Below are 21,942 nucleotides of genomic sequence, written 5' to 3'. Positions count from 1 at the left end.
TTACAACAAAAAAGATTCACTTTACACCTGAATTAGTTCTTCTTGAGGTTCCCCCTGATTGCTATTCTGGTTTTACATGCCTGGTTACACATTAACTTTCTGTGGCTAAACAACTTATTCTGGTACACTGGGAATGTTATGTCAGATGGATGAGTTGATGTCCTGGCAGAACCATACCCATGAAAAATGTTTATATGATTTGGTCTCCATGGTTCAATTTCAGAACTTTCTTAACAAATAACATGCTCTAGGGGCTGATAGTTTCAGTACATTGGGCAATTTACAGATCACTATCATTGTCCCCTTAGCAGTCAACATAGTATAGTAGTATAGTTGGGATAAATGTTGGACGTAGTCTCTCCCCCCCCCCCCCCCCCCCCTTTCTTTTTCTTCCCTCTTTTCTTTCTCTTTTCTATTAAGGTTCTTTTTTGTTGCAAACTATTATTACATTAGTAACTTGACTATTGTGTTTTCTTTTTTGTAATTTTTTTGCAACAACTTGGAATTTTCTTATTAACAATAAATAAAAAGATATTTAAAAATAAAACAAAAATCAAAACAACTTCCCACCCATGGTGCCCGCCATGCCCCCTAAATACGGAGGATAGTGCTGGCACAAAATAAGAAGCACCTGGGTTTTGCAGACTGTCCCCCAACAGATGTAGTTTAGCTTAGAAAACTTACTGACTACAGAGGGCTCTAAAAAATATATACCGTATATCCCTACACATAAACACCAACACAAATTTGATGAGATAAAAAAGTGGTGTATTTACATAAGAATATAATAGGCGTCTTACTCAGATTATATGTGATGCTAATTACTATGGAGGAGCAATGACAACAAAAATCCAGCAATGAATCGCACACATATAATTAGAGTGGAAATGCGGCAAAACACTGATTATTTTAATGGAAAGATTTAAAGAGATCCCCCTGCCCCCGCCTTTATGGTGCTTGCACTGTAATTTTGGCCTCCACTACACACTTTCTTCCATGTAGAAATGAGAGCACTTTATCGTCTCCTTCACATTTTGAAGTCTGGGATGGTTATTGTTAAGCTGCGGGTGAATTAGCTGCCAGTCACTAATACTTAGCGGTAATCTGCCAGCACGGGAATGCAAATGAAGACTTTTGTCAGCAGCAGCCGCTGTTTTAACATTTCTCATTTCCTTCAAACAACTCAATAAAAAAAAAGCTTTAAGCTTCGTCTTATGATCCAACACAAAATGAATCAAAGTCTTTGAAAGAGATATTGGGTTGCTACCTATTTTGTTCAAGGATTTACAAGGCAGATTCTTTGTCTGCTAGATGAGTATCACTGTGCATTTTATTGTACCCCATAATGGGGGGTATGGGGAGCAGGCCGATGTGCTTCATTTCGTGGAACCGCAAAAGTTTTAGTGCATGAAAAAATATCTTCACGATTGTTTTTAGATTATCTTTATAGTTTTCTGTGTCAACGCTGTCAGTATCAAGCTGGGCATGTACGAAGGGCCCGGAATAATAGTGGAGGGGCCACAAGGAAGTTTCACCCTCGCATTCCCCTGTTGTATTATGATTATATCTTCTTAATTTTCCCTTTATTTTGAGGGAATTTGGTATGTTCCTTCTAAATCTTTCTTTCAGTTGCCAAGCTTCATTGCAGGGCATACTAAAGAGGCCATCTGATTTGCTGAAGGACCGTATGGTGAGAAGATTTGAGATATATATTAGGGTATGGGAGCTATGCTTACCTAATCTGGCGAGTCAAGCTTAAAGGGGTACTTGAGTGGATTTTTTTGCCAATAGCAACCCAGTGGATTTTTTCTAAGCTCCAGTGTTAATTAAAAAAAAAAGCTGCAATCTGTTTGGTTACTATAGGAAAAACTTTTTTTTTGTTAAAAATGTTTTATATGCATGCAGGAAAATGTATGTATGGTACCTGCGTTGGTGTGGGAGGAAGTTCCTGGAAAGGCACATGATACTCAAGATAGTATTGCTTGAGAAAGTGATGAAACGTACATTGAGGTGGTGGCAAGTGCAAAAATAATGGGTAAGCTACATCCTATGTGAATTGTTTCATCAGCATTGATAGCGAGTGGTGTTTCCTTAGACAATGTATTGGGTATATAGACTATCATGGGACAGGGATTGGACTCTGCAATTGGCTAAGACTAGTTCTGTGGTTACATTCATACTAACATCGGACTGAAGTACAGTATTTACCCTTATTACCTTTATGTGATTTATTGCATTATCCCTTGTTTTTTGGATTTCTGTTGCTGTATGTTCTCGTACGTGGTATGTTTAATCGATTTGTGTTATCAATAAGGTAGAATTTTGAAGTGGTAACTATGCTCTTTGTGATGCCTGGTTAGCTTCTCCCTGCCCAGCCGGCCTTAAAGGGGTACTCTTCCCCCTCCCATAGACTTGCATAGCGGGGGGGGGGGGGGGGGGGTGACGTCACACAGGGGCGGAGTCGTGATGTCACCATACTCCGGCCCCGTGGTCGCCACCCGGCTGTTTGTGAGCTGGCACCGCGGTGTGCAGCTCAAACAGGTGGGTGGCAACACACAAGATTGCGGGGGTCCCCAGCAGCGGGACCCCCACGGTGAGACATATTATCCCCTATACTTGATAGGGGATAAGATGTTTCAGGGCCGGAGTACCCCTTTAATTTGTAGATCGCATGCTGTTTGGGTGTAGGTATAGATTTATCAATCAAGGGTGGGGGGGGAGAAGACACTGGAGAGCACATGATGTTTCTTGGTTCTGGCAGCATGAAAGCGATGACAAGTTCCCTTTAATAAACTGCATTAATAGGGATTCACTAACATTATGCTGATGGAAATGCTACTTTTAAACTCAAGAATAATCTAATAATAACCTGTATTGCTGGAAGGAATTTACACTCTCTTCGCTTGAACTGCATGTTCTGATAATAATACACCAAGAAAGTGATATTTATACAGTCGGCTAATATATTCCTTAATGCTACTTGAAAAGTGGAGCTGGATTATGCCGGTTTTGGTTTATTTAAAATGCTGTGTTAATGTAAGGCTCTTTTCACATCAAACTGTCTTCTCTATGTGTCGGGAAGGCTCCTTGTACATACAGCAAACCGATGCATAGACCCCTTTCCCTGGATAGAGGCCTGAAGAGTTACCCTATCAGCAGACTATGCTCTTCCATATATTGAGCATCCAGTAAAAAAGTATCCTGTAGTAAACTATTTTTTTTGCACATAAGAACCTATGGGTGACCAACTCTGCTAAATTCCATCAGTTAAATATATACAATTCATTCAGAAAGTCTTCAGACCCTTTTTCACATTTAGTTGTGGCATTGTGCTTAAAGGAGAACTCCAGCCAAATGAAATTACCTTTATATAGCTGCACATTCTAACATTATATAACTTTGCAATGTGAAATGTAATCTTTGATGAGCACATAGCCTGTTTCTCTCCAGGCAGGAAGTCCAGGAGATCTTATAACACTGATGACTAGTGTCTAACTAGTGTAGACGACACTTCACACTCCCATCTCCTCAGCTAAAAGAGCTGGCAGTGTGCCGTGTTTGAGTGTCCTTAATGGCTGGAGGGCCACACACCCCCCTCCCTGCTCACAGCAGCCCCTCCATACAGGAAACAAGCCCAGTGTGTGGAGTATTTTTGCTCACTCTTTGCAGGATTTTCAAATGCTGGTTATGGGGGCTATAGGTGTCTGATTTTAAAACAAATCAGCTGGGATGCCGTGTGGAGTCATGGTGAGCTTTATATATGATATATATGACATAAGTTTTTTTGTTTGTTTTTTTTTTTACCACTTTTTGACGGATATCTCCTTTAAATAAAAAATAAAATAAAAATCTAATTGTATCCAATCAACTGAATTTACCAGAGGTGACTTCAATCAAGGTGCAGAAACATCTAGGAGATGATCAAAAGAAATGGGAGGGGCCAGAGCTAAATTTCGAGGTCTGAACTTTTATGTCTGTGAAAAAAAGTTTTTTTCTTTTAAATAAATTAGCAAAAATTTCCAAAATGCTGTTTTTACATTATCATTGTGGGTTATTGCATGCAGAATAATGAGAACATTTGATTTTTATAAATTTTTTTACTTTATCAAAAAATTTCAAAGGGTCTAAAGACTTTCCGAATACATTGTATATCCAAGGTTTATGTCCCAATGGAAATCCCAGATGCACACTGCAAGATGCAGAATAAGGGTCAGTTCACTTTTAAAAACTACGCTTGAGGTATGGAGTGAGAAAACTGGCTCACCAGTATGCCAACATAACCACAACCTACTGATCAGTGCTGATTTCACTGTATCAAATGTAGACTAAAAGTGACTATGTTTGGTACTTTAAAGAATACCTGTCGCTGTAAAAAAAACTTTTTTCATGTCCTAGAGCCATGTCAAAAGTTTTGATCGGCTGGGTCTGAGTGTTCAGTCCCCAACCAGTTGTTAGATCTAGCAGGGAGAAATGTGCGGCTGACCAAGACAAGCCCGTAGACTTACCTTATTAATTTGTCTTGTTTAGTTCTAGCTATCAGTTGTAATCTGAACACTCAGACTCCGACCGATCAAAACTTTTGACATGTTTCTTCAAGATGTCAAAAATTTGTAAAAGGGACAGTGCCCATTTAAGGAGTGTATACTGTGTTTTTTTGGGGCAGACAGCTGTGTCTTTCTCTCTATATATACTGATACATTTAGTGTTAGGCTAGGATTCCACTGAGGCTTTTCATGCAAAAACGCAGATAAAAACGCCCATTTTGCCACACAGCATTTTTTCTGTGAAAAAACGCAGCGGCCAGATGTTAGCTGCAAGTCAATCCACTTGGCGTTTTTCAGTTTGGCATTTTTTTATCCTTTGGGCGTTTTTCAGCAATTTTTGGCTCCTTGCCAGTTTTTCAAAAACGACCTCTTGTAGAGAATTTGGTGTTTTTTTCAGGAAATCTTGGCGTTTTTCTCCCATAGAAGTCTATGGGAGTAAATAAACGCCAAGAAAAACACCATGTGGGTTTTAACTTTGGTGTTTTTGCTGGCGGTTTTTATTCTTTTTTAGACTTTAGCAATACAAAAAAGTGATGGAGATACCCTTTTTTATAAAATTTCGTAGGGTACCATTAAAAAAAAAAATAATAATAAAAAAGATACAGTAGTGATGGAAAAAATTGTATTTAAAGAAATGTATCTTTTTATAATAACATTTTTATTAATGTTTAAACAAGGATCAATTTATGTGGGCGGGCAGGGAACTAAAAATGTAGCTGACAATAATAAAAATTTAGAAAGGGACCATTTAAATGTAAAAATATTATATTTGTTATAATTATAATTTTGTTAAATTATTTATTAATAATATATTTTAATAATGTATTGAATAAAGAGTGTGTTTTTAACTTTTTCCCCTTTATTTTTTAGGTGGTACTACCACTCCCAGTGTAGAACACACTGTTCCATGATGAAAGTAGTACATGTACTAATTGCAAGATCACCCTGGGTGTCACTTCTGACACCCGTTGCAATCCTCCTGTATAATGTATAGATGCAGGCGGGCAGGCGGCCAGCCGCTCTTCAATGGTCCCCTGCACTGCCGTATATATACACCTATTCATATTTCCCACAGAGAGTTGTGATTGGCCAGATGGTTCCAGCCAATTACAACTGTCTGTGGGAAATATTAATAGGTGTATATATACGGCAGTGAGGGGACCATAGAAGAGCGGCCGGCCGCATCTATACATTATACAGGAGGATCACAGTGGGTATCAGTAGTGACACCCGCTGTGATCTGTCCTTAACTGCAGGTACTACTGCTCCCAACATGGAGCACACTTAGTTCCATGCTGGGAGCTGTAGTACCTGCATTAATAGACAGATCCCAACAGGTGTCAGAAGTTACACTCGCTGCGATCTGTTTATTAATGCAGGTACCACAGCTCCCAGCATGGAGCAGTGTGCACCATGTTGGGAGTATTAGTAGCTGCAGTTAAGGACAGATCACAGCGGGTGTCACTCCTGACACCCGATGTGATCGTCCCTATCTTTTGCAGAGATGTGGAGCGACTCTATACAGCGCTCACATCTCTTCACTATACCCAGGCCAGACAGTGATGTGAATAGAAATTCACATCACTCATTCATATTTCCCGCTGAGACCTGTGATTGGCTGCCACCATCTGGCCAATCACCACTCTGGGCGGAAAATATGAATGAGTGAGGTGAATTTCTATGCTGGGAGTACTGGGAGTAGTAGTACTACCTAAAAAATGTAAGAAATAGAGAAAAAAAAAGTGAAACACACACACAATGTATTAAACACATACTTTACTAATAAAAAATAATAATACTAATAATTTAAAATATATATATACAGGGTGGGCCATTTATATGGATACACCTTAATAAAATGGGAATGGTTGGTGATATTAACTTCCTGTTTGTGGCACATTAGTATATGTGAGGGGGGAAACTTTTCAAGATGGGTGGTGACCATGGCGGCCATTTTGAAGTTGGCCATTTTGAATCCAACTTTTGTTTTTTCAGTAGGAAGAGGGTCATGTGACACATCCAACTTATTGGGAATTTCACAAGAAAAACAATGATGTGCTTGGTTTTAACATAACTTTATTCTTTCATTAGTTAATTACAAGTTTCTGACCACTTATAAAATGTGTTCAATGTGCTGCCCATTGTTTTGGATTGTCAATACAACCCTCTTCTCCCACTCTTCACACACTGATAGCAACACCGAAGGAGAAAAGCTAGCATAGGCTTCCAGTATCTGTAGTTTCAGGTGCTGCAGAATGGGCAAAACAAAAATTGGAACAGGACCCTCAGTTTACGCAGAAGATTTTGTTCAGTGATGAGGCAAACTTTTATGTGAATGGTGAAGTTAACAAACAAAACCACCGTTATTGGTCTGACACTAACCCACATTGGATAGATCCCTCCAAGACTGTTGGAACACAAAAATTGATGGTATGGTGTGGTATATGGGGTACAAAGATAGTGGGGCCATTCTTCATCAATGGAAACCTCAAGGCCACTGGATATGCGAAATTGCTACATGATGATGTGTTTCCCTATGCACTGATGCTGGCACGTTCCCTGAGTTTTTCCAGCAAGATGGTGCACCACCACATTATGGGTGTCAGGTCCGAGCATTCCTAGATGAACAGTTTCCTGGAAAGTGGATTGGTCGTCGTGGGCCAGTTGAATGGCCCCCAAGGTCTCCCGATCTGACCCCCTTAGACTTTTATCTTTGGGGTCATCTGAAGGCAATTGTCTATGCTGTGAAGATACGAGATGTGCAGCACCTGAAACTACGGATACTGGAAGCCTGTGCTAGCATTTCTCCTGCGGTGTTGCTATCAGTGTGTGAAGAGTGGGAGAAGAGGGTTGTATCGACAATCCAACACAATGGGCAGCACATTGAACACATTTTATAAGTGGTCAGAAACTTGTAAATAACTCATGAGAGAATAAAGTTACGTTAAAACCAAGCACATCATTGTTTTTCTTGTGAAATTCCCAATAAGTTTAATGTGTCACATGACCCTCTTCCTATTGAAAAAACTAAAGTTGGATTCAAAATGGCCGCCATGGTCACCACCCATCTTGAAAAGTTTCCCCCCTCACATATACTAATGTGCCACAAACAGGAAGTTAATATCACCAACCATTCACATTTTATTAAGGTGTATCCATATCAATGGCCCACCCTGTTTATTTTTACCTTTAAATGGCCCCTTTCTACATTTTTACATTGTCGGCTACATTTTTAGGTCCCTGCCTGCCCACATAAATTGGTCCCTGTTTAAAACTTTATAAAAATGTCGTTATAAAAAAAAAATGTCATTAAATACATTTTTTTCCATCCCTACAGCATTTATTTTTTTTGGGGTACTCAACAAATTTTGACAAAAAACACCAAAGGGGCCAAAAATGTAATTTCCACTCAAAGACAAAAATGCCAGAAAAAAAAGCCAAAAAAAGCCTAAAAAACACAATTCAAAAACCTCAGTGGAATCCTAGCCTAAGTGTAAGATCGAAACACATCTGGCGAATGTTTTGTATATTTTTACCTAGATGCACTAATAAAGTAAAAACATTTTATTGTGAATCATGGCTGCTGGGCTATATTCATTATGAATATAAACCGTCTAGTCCGCAACGTTCTTTTGTAACCACACCCAAGAACAATGTAATGCTAGGTTTCGACTAGTTTTTTGCCATAATTTTTTTTTGTCTCAAAAAATGCAGGAAAAATTGCCATTGCGTTTTCCTGCGTTTTTGCTGTGTTTTTTCTATTGTTTGGAAGCTATGCTTTTTTTTGTTCCTGTGTCAACCCCTTTTTTTAAACTCTAAAATAACAAAAAAGAAGTAAAAACCACATAAAAAAAAATGCAAAGCCTACATTGCATTTTTAAACATATTTTTGCATTCCCATAGTCCTCTATATAAGAGAAACTCCCAAGATTTCATAGAAAAAAACGCCATAGTCTCAACATGCTATGTGGTTTTGAAAGTTGCCCACTGAGCCCAAAAATGCTAAAACAACGCCAAAAAGAAGTAAAAAAAAAAAAAAATAAGACAAAAACGTCAAGTGGGTATGACCTTTTATAAATGCTTATTGACTTGCAGCTAACATATGGCTATGGAATTTTTTCACAAAAAAAAACCCACAGTGCGGCATTCGTGGCATTTGTTCCCCCAAAAAAGTGGAAACTTAGCCTTAAAGGGGTAATCCACCCCTAGACATTTTATCCCCTTTCCAAAGGATAGGGGATAACATGTCTGATCGCGGGGGGTCCGGCTGCTGGGACCCACCCCCACCCCCGTAATCTCCGTACCTTCGCTGCGTTGTTAGGGTCACGGAAGCCTGGGGCCCACGACACACCCCCTCCAATCATGTCTATGGGACGGCTAGTACACAGCCTCATGCCTCCTCCCATAGACATGAACAGAGGGGGCTTGGCGGCTGTGATCGCCAGTCATCCGGCGTAGAGCGGAGTTCGCTCAGTGCACCAGATGACTGGGGAGCCGCGGCAAAGATTGCATGGGTTCCCCGGCGACCAGCCCCTCGCGATCAGACATGTTATCCCTTATCCTTTGGATAGGAAATAACATGTCCAGCGGCTGAGTACCCCTTTAAAGAGATATCATTTGTATGCACCAAGACGGGGTCAGCATTGTTTTTCTTACTCCGAGAGCTAGTATGTTCCGCTTCATTTTACTTATACCACTCTTTCCCAACCAGTGTGCCTCCAGCTGTTGCAAAACTACAACTACCAGCATGCCTGGACAGCCTTCGGCTGTCCAGGCATGCTGGTAGCTGTAGTTTTGCAACAGCTGGAGGCACACTGGTTGGGAAAGACTGACTTATACAGATGTAGGACAATTGATTTGATGGTTTAATATAAATTGTAATAACTCCCAACTGATAGAGACAGGTTTACCAGCAGTCCCATGTAAGCCACAGAAAACACATCATAATAAGTAATCCAAGATTACTAGACTTTGCTTCTGCCCAAGCTGAATGGCGGTGTGCGGTACACCGAAATAATAACTTACATGTACGCCATTTGTAGAGATTCCTAGCCCCGCATTCTTCCTTTTTTTTGCGGTGAGCTGTCTTTATCACAGATGTGATTTACAATGTAAATGATTTACTCTGGAGGCAGAATTTAATAGCACATAAAGCAGGTGGATATCTGGAACAGGAGCATAGACTACACATGCAAATCTTTACAGAGGTGTCACACAGGCAATCTCTGGCGGATTCTTCATGAATTCCTCTCCCGCTTGTAAATGAGATGATTAGGAAGCAAGGCAGATGCAGAATACAGTGTTAGCATAGATCACAAAGAACTACCGACTTCAGCATAATATACATGCAAACGGCAGAACTAGGAGATTAAGATGTGAATCCATAAGAAGTATCTTTGCCTTTCTCCTCTTAAAAGCTAAACAGGATGTCATTTCTACGGAGAAAGCAGGATGAGCGGCTGCAAGTCAACCCCGGCGCTGCTTATCACAAGGGGGGGGGGGGGGGGGGGATATTGATCAAGAAAGGTAAAAACAATGTTCAGCTGTCACATCAAAATCCAGTAACAAAAAAAATAAATATCATGGCTGTAACACAATGAGCCTGATGTACTATAGTTCCCATTTTTTCATCATATGAATCAATGGGGTTCCACATGTCTTCAAATGTTGGCGCATACCGTTCATATATAAAGGGAAATGTACTTCTCTTTTTTTGCCAAAATTTAAAGGGAAAAACAATTGTACATGAGGCCCAAATGTCTTGCATCTTGGTCCTGATGTGCTCTATCATATACCTATCTATCTATCTATCTATCTATCATATCTCTGTCTATCTATCTATCATATCTCTGTCTATCTATCTATCTATCTATCATATCTCTGTCTATCTATCATATCTCTGTCTATCTATCTATCATATCTCTATCTATCTATCATATCTCTGTCTATCTATCATATCTCTGACTATCTATCTATCTATCATATCTCTGTCTATCTATCATATCTCTGACTATCTATCTATCTATCATATCTCTGTCTATCATATCTCTTTCTATCTATCTATCATATCTCTGTCTATCTATCATATCTCTGTCTATCTATCTATCTATCTATCTATCATATCTCTATCTATCTATCATATCTCTGACTATCTATCTATCTATCTATCTATCATATCTCTGTCTATCTATCTATCATATCTCTGTCTATCTATCATATCTCTTTCTATCTATCTATCTATCATATCTCTATCTATCATATCTCTGTCTATCTATCTTATGTCTTATCATATCATATCTATTTATCTAAGGCTGCATTCACACCTCGTTTTTACGTTATGGGTGCCGGATCCGGCTGGGGGAGGGGCAAATTGGGCTCTCCCATACCCCAGCCGGACCAGCGCTGAAATACATTTACTTTAATGAGCCGACCGGAATCAAACGGTGAGGGGCAAACCGGAGTCAAACGGTGACTCCGGTCGGCTAATTTTTGACCTGTATGTGGTTTCCTGACTACGGTTTCAGGTCCGGTCACAAAACCAGATACGGGTCAAAATTGAGCGTTTGACTCCGGTTTGCCCCTCCCCCAGCCGGATCCGTCACCCATAATGTAAAAACGAGGTGTGAATGCAGCCTAACCCAAAAAAGAAGCAACACAACCATAGGTATGTAGGAGTAGGTGGGTGCCAGCAGATAACAGGCTAGGTTGCGGACCATATACCTCTAGGCAAAATAGTAATGAGTCCTCAGCACTCCAAAATATGGTGAAAAACACAAGCTTGCACTTTATTTAATCTATCTATCTATCTGTCTATCATATACCTATCTATCTATCATATCTATCATATATCTATCCATCTGTCCCATATCTATCTATCTAATCTCTTTCTATCTACCCATCCATCTATTCATCTCATCTCTGTCCATCTCTATCTATTTAAAGGAGATCTGTATTGCTCTGAACTTTATCCCCTATCCAAAGGATAGGGGATAAGTTCTAGATCGCGGGGGGTCCGAGCACTGGGTCCCCCCGCAATCTCCTGTACAGGGCTGCGGCAATGTACAGGAAAGGGGGTGTTCCGTCCCCGCATGACGAGGCAGCCGTCACGCCCCTCTATGAATCCCATAGAGATACATGGAGGGGCGTGCCGGCGTCGCTCGGCCCCCCCGCGATCTAAAACTTATCCCCTATCCTTCTTATAGGGGATAGAGTTCAGAGCACTACAGATCTCCTTTAATACCCATATATGTCTATGTCTATCTAATATCTAACTAATCTCTGTCTATTTATCTATCTATCTCTTTATTTATTACATGGGGCCACATGATGGCTCAGGGGTTAGCACTGCTGCCTACCAGCACTTTGGCCAGACTGAAAGGAAATTCAAAAAGAAAAGAACTTCCTTTGGATCATTCACTAGCTGATAAGTACTGGAAGGTTTAAGATTTTTTTTATAGAAATAATTTACAGAACTGTTTAACTTTCTGGCACCAGTTGATTTAATTATTTTTTTTTTCCAGTGGAGTACCCCTTTAAGTATCTAAACCTTGTATTCTGAGAAGAGATGAGCCACCACCAGAGAAGTCTGCAGCTGCTTACCCTCCTCTCCCCATTCAGAACACGTTAACTGAAGCATGTAAGCCTATGGCAGGACTGACACATATCTAAGGTGTATGGTCATCTTAATAGTCCCATACATAATAGAACAAAGTCAGCCGAATACACCAATTTTGGAGGGATGGCCAACTGCTTGATGTGTATGGGGCCTCCTGACTTGGTGCATAGGTGCAGAACGTGTTGTCATACAAACACAGTGCAGTAGCTTTTCATGCAATGTATATTTCTTCCATTTATAATAATCTGTAACAGGATGTTCAGTAGCTTCTCATTTCTTCTGATTTTTAAAATGCACTAAAGGGGGCGCTCAACTGCGGTTTTTCTTCTAGTTCTCCCTAAAGGGTCATTAACACGCCATGTTTACAATTCTGGTTTCCAATAAGATGCATTGTATTAACGTATCTATGCTTAAATGTACTGATAAAGATGAATGTGTCTATGTAATCTTAACTGCCTTTCCATTTACATTTGAGAATAATGCTAATACTTAATATTTATGAAGAATTAAACACCTAAATAACTCATAAAACATGAGAAATGCTGCAACATTTAAATACTACAAATGATGAAGTGAGATCTAATAAAAATGTCCAGAAGCTACAGGAAATAAAAGCAATAACCAATGAGGCATGAAAAAGAGGGCCATGCGTTTTATCGTGCATTTCCAGACTTCAAGACGAAGCAAATTACATTTCTGTGCTCCATGAATCCGGCAGCCTAAATTATGTAAAACATTGTAGATGACAATAGCTGAGAGCGGACTTGTCATGTATTGTGCCAATACAGGTGAACACTTTAGTTTAATTATACCAGACCCCAGTCTTCCTGTAATACAAAACATATGACATAACATGGCATAAGCGCCGGTATAAGTGTAACATGAATCGCACACATGATAGGTTCTCTTCTATTAATATCATTTCAAGGTCACTTTCCTAGCACTATATCTTGAACAGGGTAATGGTGATTGGGTAGGGTTTAGAAAAATAAAGGTAGCATTATATAGCCTCCAGGATTTCATCTACCTTGATCTTAGTGGATTGACCTATCTGGCCCTAGTCACACCATGTTTCACCGCGTCTACCAGGCTTTACTTCAGCAAACTGTCAAAAAGTGATGTGGATATAAAGCCTGACCATGTCCAAATGGGCCCATTGACTTTAACTCACCTAACGTCCAATTTGCAACATTTGGTTCACTTCTCAAACGTAAGCACTTTCTATGTGGCAGAAGAGTATCCACTACCTAAACCACCACCATCAAGCCAAGAAAAGGCTTTTTGGTTTGGTTACATATACTAGCTTATATTCATTTATAATTGGTACATTCATTCTGTGATACATTCCACAAACGATTCCATGGAACATGATGAGATGAGAGAGGGGAGGACCACAAGATCCGGATTCATAATAATAAACCAATTGCTGACGCATCATAAGTATGATTATATGATACTTAGTGATTATGATTATATGCAACTTTAATTCTTTTACTCAAATTTATTTATATCGTTTAACCGGATAGGACTATTCAATATCCTTATAATTTTTTGATTACATTTTTTAGATAGACAAACCTATAATACTATTGAGTGTTTGTTCGATTCAAATTCTATGCGAATATGATACATTGTTTTGTAATGTTCTTTTGGCCATGTTTTGTTTTCTTTGGCCAACATTTCTCAGTTCTCAAAATTTTCTCAAAAACCAATAAAAATAATTTAAAACTGAATTAATACATGGCACAAAAATAATACATTTTTGGGCTCCATTAAACATGTTCTCTGCTTTAGACTATCCCTACTTGCTGGAAGGGTCCCTTCATAATAAACAGATTACAAAATGTCCCTCTGCTGGGATTCCCAGCAAAATGCTGTAATCTGTGGGGAAACCTAGCACGTGAGTATTACACAGATCGTATTCAAATAAATTAGAAGTAAAAGAAAAGAATGTGCTCCAGATATGCAGCAGATAATCCCAGTAAGGCCAGGTTCACACTGCGGACATTTTCTGCCCGGAGATTATGAGTGCGGCCTGTGACGACTGAATCAGTCGGTGCTAGGACCAAGAGGACACTGCAGTCTCCAGTAGACTGCAATGTGTTCCGCAAGTATTTCTGCCTGAAGAATGAGCAACGCCATTCTTCAGGCGGAAACTTTCAAGCGGATTTTCCGTTCACAAATTCCGCATCACAAATTCCGAAGTGTGAATTTGTGAACGGAAACCCATTCACTATACTATACATTTTAGTAAGCGGAAGTTCTGCCTGCAATTTCAAAGCGGAATTGCAGGCAGAAATTCTTTACCGCAGGTGGTTGTGTGAACTCAACAATGGTTTGGGTGAGTGAGATAAAAGTTCTGTCTGCGTCCCTCCTGCTGATAAATAATGAATAATGGGAGACTTCTTACGGGAGCTACAGGATAAAGAATGGGCGCTGGCTCGAACAACCACAGGTGTAGAAAAACGGTTTATTCAGAACAATGCAACGCGTTTCACCGCGCATGCGCGGTGAAATGTGTTGCATTGTTCTGAATAAACTGTTTTGCTACACCTGTGGTTGTTCCAGCCGGAGCCGACTCTTTATTCTGCAGCTCCCGTAAGAAGTCTCTCACTATTCGTTATTCAAATCAATTGACTGTCTTCGTAATCCAGGACAGGACCTTCAAGGCAAGACACAAGTCTTTGTAATTGCTCTATGCACTGACATAGGGATTTTGGACACATAACACCCTTTATCAACTCAGAAATCCCTAATTGGGTATTTGAAAATAAGTTTTCTAAACTGTCGAACCCATTTATATCAAATAAAAAATAACTTTCACAATAAAGTGGAATATGTGGCATTTATATGAAAATCTATAATATTCCATTATTCCACTGGGGAAAAAAGCATCATGAAAAACCTCCTGCGGCTCAAACTCCCAGTGGGAAGCTTTCTATAAACCCGCAAATGTGAAAATGTGAATGTACCCTAAGGGATAGTGTATATATGTATATATATATATATATATATATATATATATATATACACACACTAAAGGATAATAATATCAATATAGTTTATTAAAGGATAGTACAGCATAATGGCAATGGACAAAGACATTACAAGCTCTTCTGTTACGGTTCTTAACCACTTGCTGACCACCCATAGGCTATAAATGCCCTGACCAACCAGAATGTGAAATGTGCCTGACCATGGAGGGAATCTGTGTACCATGCACAAGTATGCACCCAATCCTGTTTTGTAGCACACTTGCTTCAGTTTTTAAAGTTCATAAAAACAAAAAATAAAAAATCATGCAAAAATGCAGACAACATTTTTACATGTGGTACAAGACCCAAGTAAATAAAAGTTCACATGCATTTTAGGGCCAAAAAAAAAAAAATGGTTCGGACCTCCTTGTGTACTGTGTAGTCGCTCTCACCCTACAAAACAGTACCTGAAAGTGCAGCTTAAAGGGATATTCCAGGAAAAAACTTTTTTTTTTTTTTTTTTTATATCAACTGGCTGCAGAAAGTTAAACAAATTTGTAAATTACTTCTATGAAAAAATCTTAATCCTTTCAATAATTATCAGCTGCTGAAGTTGAGTTGTTGTTTTCTGTCTGGCAACAGTGCTCTCTGCTGACATCTCTGCTTGTCTCGGGAACTGCACAGATTAGTAGAGGTTTGCTATGGGGATTTGCTTCTAAACTGGGCGGTTCCCGAGACACGCGTCATCAGAGAGCACTTAAACAGAAAAGGACAACTCAACTTCAGAAGCTCATAAGTACTGAAAGGATGAAGATTTTTTAATAGAAGTAATTTACAAATCTGTTTAACTTTCTGGAGCCAGTTGATATATATAAAAAAGTTTTTTCCTGAATAACCCCTTTTAAAGTGATGGAACATACATCTCAGCTGTCAATAGACTCTGAAGGTAGTCGATCTATCCAAATAACACGCACAGATGGCGAGTGGGCATTTCACTCCAGGATTGACTTATTGAAGATAAATGCCTTCTTTTCTACAGAAGATTTATACGCACTTCCTGAACGGTAGTAATAGACCTGGAGTTTTAACATTTCAAGGAAGATAAGTAATAAAACTGTATATTAGAACAGACAGATTGAGCAAACTTCATAAAGACTCATGCTGAGCAGACAAGGGGGGATCTGCCAGGATAATACAATGCATTTCACAGTACCTTAGTGGTTCTGTAGATAAACTGCTCCTGGTTTCCAAGGAGGTCCGTGGGTAATAACTACATAATGAGAAGGAAAGAGAAATCAGAACTTGCTTAGAAGACTTCTCAAGCCATTAATAAATGCCACAGGTGATCGTTCTTAATGGCGGATGTTATTTAAGAATGAGAATTTTATTAAGAGAATGCACTAAGATGATTCTAATAGGCACCAGGGGTTTAGGCATTATAGGATCTTCTCTCATCATGTCTTTTTTTTTTTTTTAGCTGTTAGCACCTTACTGTTTCATAATGTAAATCCATTATTATAGTGCAGTGCACAAGATGTAAACAAGATTGAAAGCTGCAGGTACTATTAGATGTTCCAGCATTGGCTAAATTCAGACATAGATAGCAAAACCAGGACAGGGTTATATATAGTTGTAGAACCCCATATTGCCCCTGTATATAGTTGTAGATAGGGATGTCCCAACAGCATTTTTTTAAGACTGAGTACGAGTACCGATACTTTTTCTTAAGTACTCGCCGGTACCAATTACATATACTTTTTTCAATGTCATGTGACAAGAGCATTTTTTTTTTCCTTAAAGTGGTACTCCGGTGCTTAGACATCTTATCCACTATCCAAAGGATAGGGGATAAGATGCCTCATCGCAGGAGTCCCGTCGCTGGGGACCCCCGGGATCATGCACGCGGCACCCCGTTTGTAATCAGTCCCCGGAGCGTGTTTGCTCCGGGACTGATTACCGGCGACTACAGGGCGGGCGGCGTGTGACGTCACGCCCCTGCCCCCATGTGATGTCACGCTACGCCCCTCAATGCAAGCCTACGGGAGGGGGCATGACAGCTATCACGCCCCCTCCCGTAGGCTTGCATTGAGGGGCGGAGCGTGACATAACACGGGGGCGGGGGTGTGACACACGCCACCCGCCCTGTAGTCACCAGTAATCTGTCTCAGAGCTAACACGCTCCGGGGACTGATTACAAACGGGGTGCCGCGTGCATGATCCCGGGGGTCCACAGCGGCGGGACTCCCGCGATCAGGCATCTTATCCCCTATCCTTTGGATAGGGGAAAATATGTGTAAGCAGCGGACAACCCCTTTAAGGGTGCGTTCACACACTAGTAGCTAGCAGCGAGTTTCCCGTGTTACGCTACCATTGAGTTAAATGGGCTCGCGGACAGTCCACAAATCTGACACTATTGCGGACTTGTCTGTGGACCCAATCAAATCCATGGTAGTGTAACTCGCAGCAGGTTTCCCCGCAGTGTGAAACCTGCTGCTGGTAATAGCGTGTGAATGCACCCTTAGGGTATGTTCACAAGGGGGGATCCACAGCGTATTTTAGATGTGCCTGCTCAGAGCAGCAATACGTCGCTATGAGCAGACACACTGCGATGTGCGAGTCGTTACGGCCTAGCTCATGGAGCAGGGGGAGCGGCCGTGATGTGCGCATGCACGGCAACTTGCACATCGCTTCAGTGTGTCTGCTTGTAGCGGTGTATTGCCGCTCTGAGCAGGCACATCTAAAGGCAGCATGTAGCAGTCCTTCAGCGGTGGATCCGCAGCATAAAATACGGTGTGGATCCGCCCGTGTGAACATACCCTTAATGGCAAACAAGGGATTTTTTTTTAGTTTTTATAAGAGAAAGGGCGTTTTTATTTTAATATATATATATATATTTTTTTTTATTTTTTTTACTTTTTTGAAAAGGGGGGTGATTCAAATTTTTTTATTGGGAAGGGGTTAATTCACATTATTTTTTACAATATATTTTTTTCACTATTTTAGTCCCCATCGGGGACTATTACATGCGGTCTGTATATTGCATACAATGATCAATGATATGCCATAGCTTAGCAGTGATCAGTGTTATCAGCACTCCTTTACTACTTACTGCCTTCCATGGTCGGACGCACAGGGCAGGGTAAGGGACCTCCGGCCATCCTCACAGCTGATTGGGACACCGCGATTACACTGCGGTGATCCCGATCAGCATCCCTGAGCTAACCGGCAGGACTCTGAGGACTTTTAGATGCCGCAATCAACTTTGATTGTGGCATCTAAAGGGTTAATGGGGGCCCTGCCTATGATGTGCACTCAGCTGCTGAGCGCACTGCATAGCTCGGGAGCGGTAAGTGCAGGTGGCTTAACCACACCTCCGCGATACCTGCCTCGTGCAAATGTCCAGTATCTGTCCCGTTACCAATACCAGTATCAGTATCGGGACATCCCTAGTTGTAGGCCTCTATACTGCCCCCATATATAGCTGTAAGCTCTATACTGCCCCCATATATAGTTGTAGACCCCCATAATGCCCCCATATATATAATTGTAGGCCCCTATACTGCCCAATATATAGTTGTAGGCTACTATACTGCCCTGTATATAGTTGTAGGCCCCTATACTGCGCCATATAGTTATAGGCCCTATACTGCCCCCATATATAGTTATAGGACCCCTCTGTCCCTCCCATACAATTGTAGGCCCCTTCTCCTCTAGACCTCCATATATAGTAGTAAAGGTAGGCAGCCCCCACAGACATATTGCCCCGATGCTCCACTGCTCCTCTGGACCAGAGAAGCCGTGGAGTACTGAAGCTGACACAGACAGTAGTTTAGTTACTGGTCTGATGCTTGCTCCAAGGTCCAGACTGGTGCCCTCCTGCCTGAGGTTCCCTGACAGCCTCCTGCTTGACTATTCGGGAACAAGGTCAGGGATGTCACTAGTCACAAGTACTGGCAGCCCTGCTAAATGACTTAAAGAGGCCATGGCACTGGCTGCCCCTTTAAGATCAGTGACTAGTTAAACAAAAACCACAGACATGTCTCGGAATAAAAAAACATAAAAAAGGGTCTTTCCTTTATAGGGATGTCCTGATGGCACATGTCAGGTACACTGAATATTTATATGACCCATCCTATTGTTCTCATAGGAGATAAGCCGCCAAATGAGGTATCTGGCAGCGGTTTACTCTGCCAAATGAAAATACATGTACATTCAGGCCGAGCGTGCTTTTGCATGAGGCCATCTTTATGGTCATCCTATTAAGATTAGTGTCATATTATTTACTGTAGGTCAGTAAGAGTGTTTTGTAGTATTTAGCATCTTTACTGTTTATATCATACTACTTATAGATTGGCTTATTTGTATGGATACTGCTGTATACAGTATCTCTGACCTTTTTAGAGGTATATCTATCTGATTTAATTCCAAACTTAATCTTTTTATAATGTACATCATAAAATCTTTAGCTCTAATGACAGAAATTTACATTTCTGAGATATAATTATTCCTTTGCATTGGAAATGACATTGCATTATTACTTCTGTATTACAGATTGTAGCTCCGGGTCACAGGTGATGTATCGGTAGAGGGTAAAGGTCCGACAACTCTCAGCTTGAGGGGGCAATCAGCAGCCATAGTTATGATATCCAGAGGAGGTTCCTCATCATAAAGGACAAATCCCAGCCCCAAACCCAAAACTGAACAAGAGGTAAATAAGAGTGGGTTGTACTGGGATGTACGCTTTTATGTGTACTGGTTTGGGTATAGATATAGAAAGAACTAATATTCTTATAATACAAATAAGTCAAGCTCAAAAGCACAAATATTAAAGGGGTATTCCAGGCCAAAACTTTTTTTTTATATATCAACTGGCTGCGGAAAGTTAAACAGATTTGTAAATTACTTCTATTAAAAAATCTTAATCCTTCCAATAGTGATTAGCTTCTGAAGTTTAGTTGCTGTTTTCTGTCTGTTTTCTGATGACTCACGTCCCGGGAGCTATGCAGTTATTATGGGAATATTCTCCCATCATGCACAGCTCCCGGGACGTGACATCATCATTGAGCAGTTAGACAGAAAACTTCAGAAGCTAATAACTATTGGAAGGATTAAGATTTTTTAATAGAAGAAATTTACAAATCTGTTTAACTTTCCAGAGCCAGTTGATATATATATATAAAAAAAAGTTTTTGCCTGGAATACCCCTTTAATCCTTTACTCGCTTGCCAAATATATATAACAAAAACTCTCTACAGGACCCCCCCATTTATACAGAACAGATCTCCAGTGGTAGATTTTCAGCTCCTTACGTACAATTATAATATTTTATAAACTCTGGTACCATATTTTAAACCAGTGGTCCCCAAACTGTAGCCCTCCAGATGTTGCAAAACTACAACTCCCAGCATGCCTGGACAGCCGTTGGCTGTCCAGGCATGCTGGGAATTGTAGTTTTGCAACATCTGGAGGGCCACAGTTTGGGGACCACTGTTTTAAACGTTCTAGAGAATTATTAAATTGTTTCATTTAGAAAACATGAGTTAAAGACCTGAGTCATTACAGCAACGTTTTCAGTAATTAAATAGTATGAGATAGTTTTCTTCCTTTTGGAGAAGAGATCATTTGCATAATTTTTTCCCATTGAGCATTGCCTGAAAATATGTCTCCATACATGAATGCCTCTCTTCAATTAACTATGAATCTCTATCCTAAACTGCATCTAAGACATCTTTCTAACCTAACTCTGTACTGATGAGGAGGAGAAACAGCTGTCCACAGGTGACTATTCCTTTTGGAAAAGACTCCGGTTTGACTAGTACGTTTCTTCCTTTTGGAACTGATTTGCAACTTACTATAACAAATATATTGTATAAAATACTTTCTAATGTAAAGGCAAAAGGCTTGCTGAGAAAACCCACACAATAAGGGTCTATGCACACTACTGAATTTCCACCTGGAAGGTGGCCAGTGCCAAATAGGGTTTCCACCTGGCCGGTATTTTACTGGCACAGCTGGTATTTTGGCCACCCTCCCAGTATTTTTATATTAAAAATACCGGCAATGCAATGGCCGGTATTTATCCAACCAATCCTCCAACTCACGGAATGTTGCACCATATACTATACCAGTGTTTTCCAAGCAGAGCGCCTCCAGCTGTTGCAAAACTACAACTGACCAATGGCTGTCTAGGCATGCTGGAAGTTGTAGTTTTGCAACAGCTGGAGGCACCCCTGATTGGGAAACACAGACCTATACTATATATAGTGACCCCCCGACCTACGATGGCCCCGACATACGATCATTTCAAGATACGATGGCCTCTCAGAGGCCATCGCATGTTGAAGGCAGCATCAACATAGGATGCATTTGTATATCGGGGCCATCGCATAAACGGCTATCCGGCAGCCCAGACTGCTTCAGCTGCCGCCGGATAGCCGTTTACGGTGCCCCGTGTGGTCCGGTGATGATCACTTACCTGTCCTCAGGGCTCCGGCGCGTCCCCTTCGGGTTACCCTGCATCGTCGGTGCTCTCCATCGTCGTCATCACGTCGCTGCGCACGCCGTCCCATCATCCAATAGGAGCAGCGTACATAGCGACGTGATGGCGGCGACGGAGTGCGAGGATGCCGGGGAAGTAGAGGCCTTGCCGGAGCATCGGGGACGCGGCGACAGTGATAGAAGGCGACATCCAGGGCAGCGGTGAGTACAACTTCCTATACCAGTGGTCTTCAACCTGCGGACCTCCAGATGTTGCAAAACTATAACACCCAGCATGCCCGGACAGCCAACAGGTGTCCGGGCATGCTGG

At 40.8% G+C, this 21,942-nt stretch overlaps 1 protein-coding gene across 8 annotated transcripts in view; it reads right to left on the bottom strand.

Moving 5' to 3' along the window:
* IQSEC1 (IQ motif and Sec7 domain ArfGEF 1) overlaps positions 1-21,942 on the bottom strand; it is an 830,222-nt gene that overhangs the window by 263,678 nt on the left and 544,602 nt on the right. For 6 of the 8 annotated variants that reach the window (XM_056524209.1, XM_056524210.1, XM_056524198.1 and 3 more), the window contains one exon: positions 16,348-16,404. The exons of the other annotated variants lie outside the window; for them this stretch is intronic. In XM_056524209.1, coding sequence (XP_056380184.1) covers positions 16,348-16,404 — 57 coding nt within the window. The remainder of the gene's footprint in view (positions 1-16,347; positions 16,405-21,942) is intronic. 8 annotated transcript variants of the gene reach the window in all.

Source organism: Hyla sarda, chromosome 6, assembly GCF_029499605.1.
Source record: "Hyla sarda isolate aHylSar1 chromosome 6, aHylSar1.hap1, whole genome shotgun sequence".
In the NCBI taxonomy this organism is placed as follows: Eukaryota; Metazoa; Chordata; class Amphibia; order Anura; family Hylidae; genus Hyla; species Hyla sarda.
The sequence above is the reverse complement of the archived record's forward strand: the minus strand, read 5'-3'. Positions and strand labels throughout refer to the sequence as shown.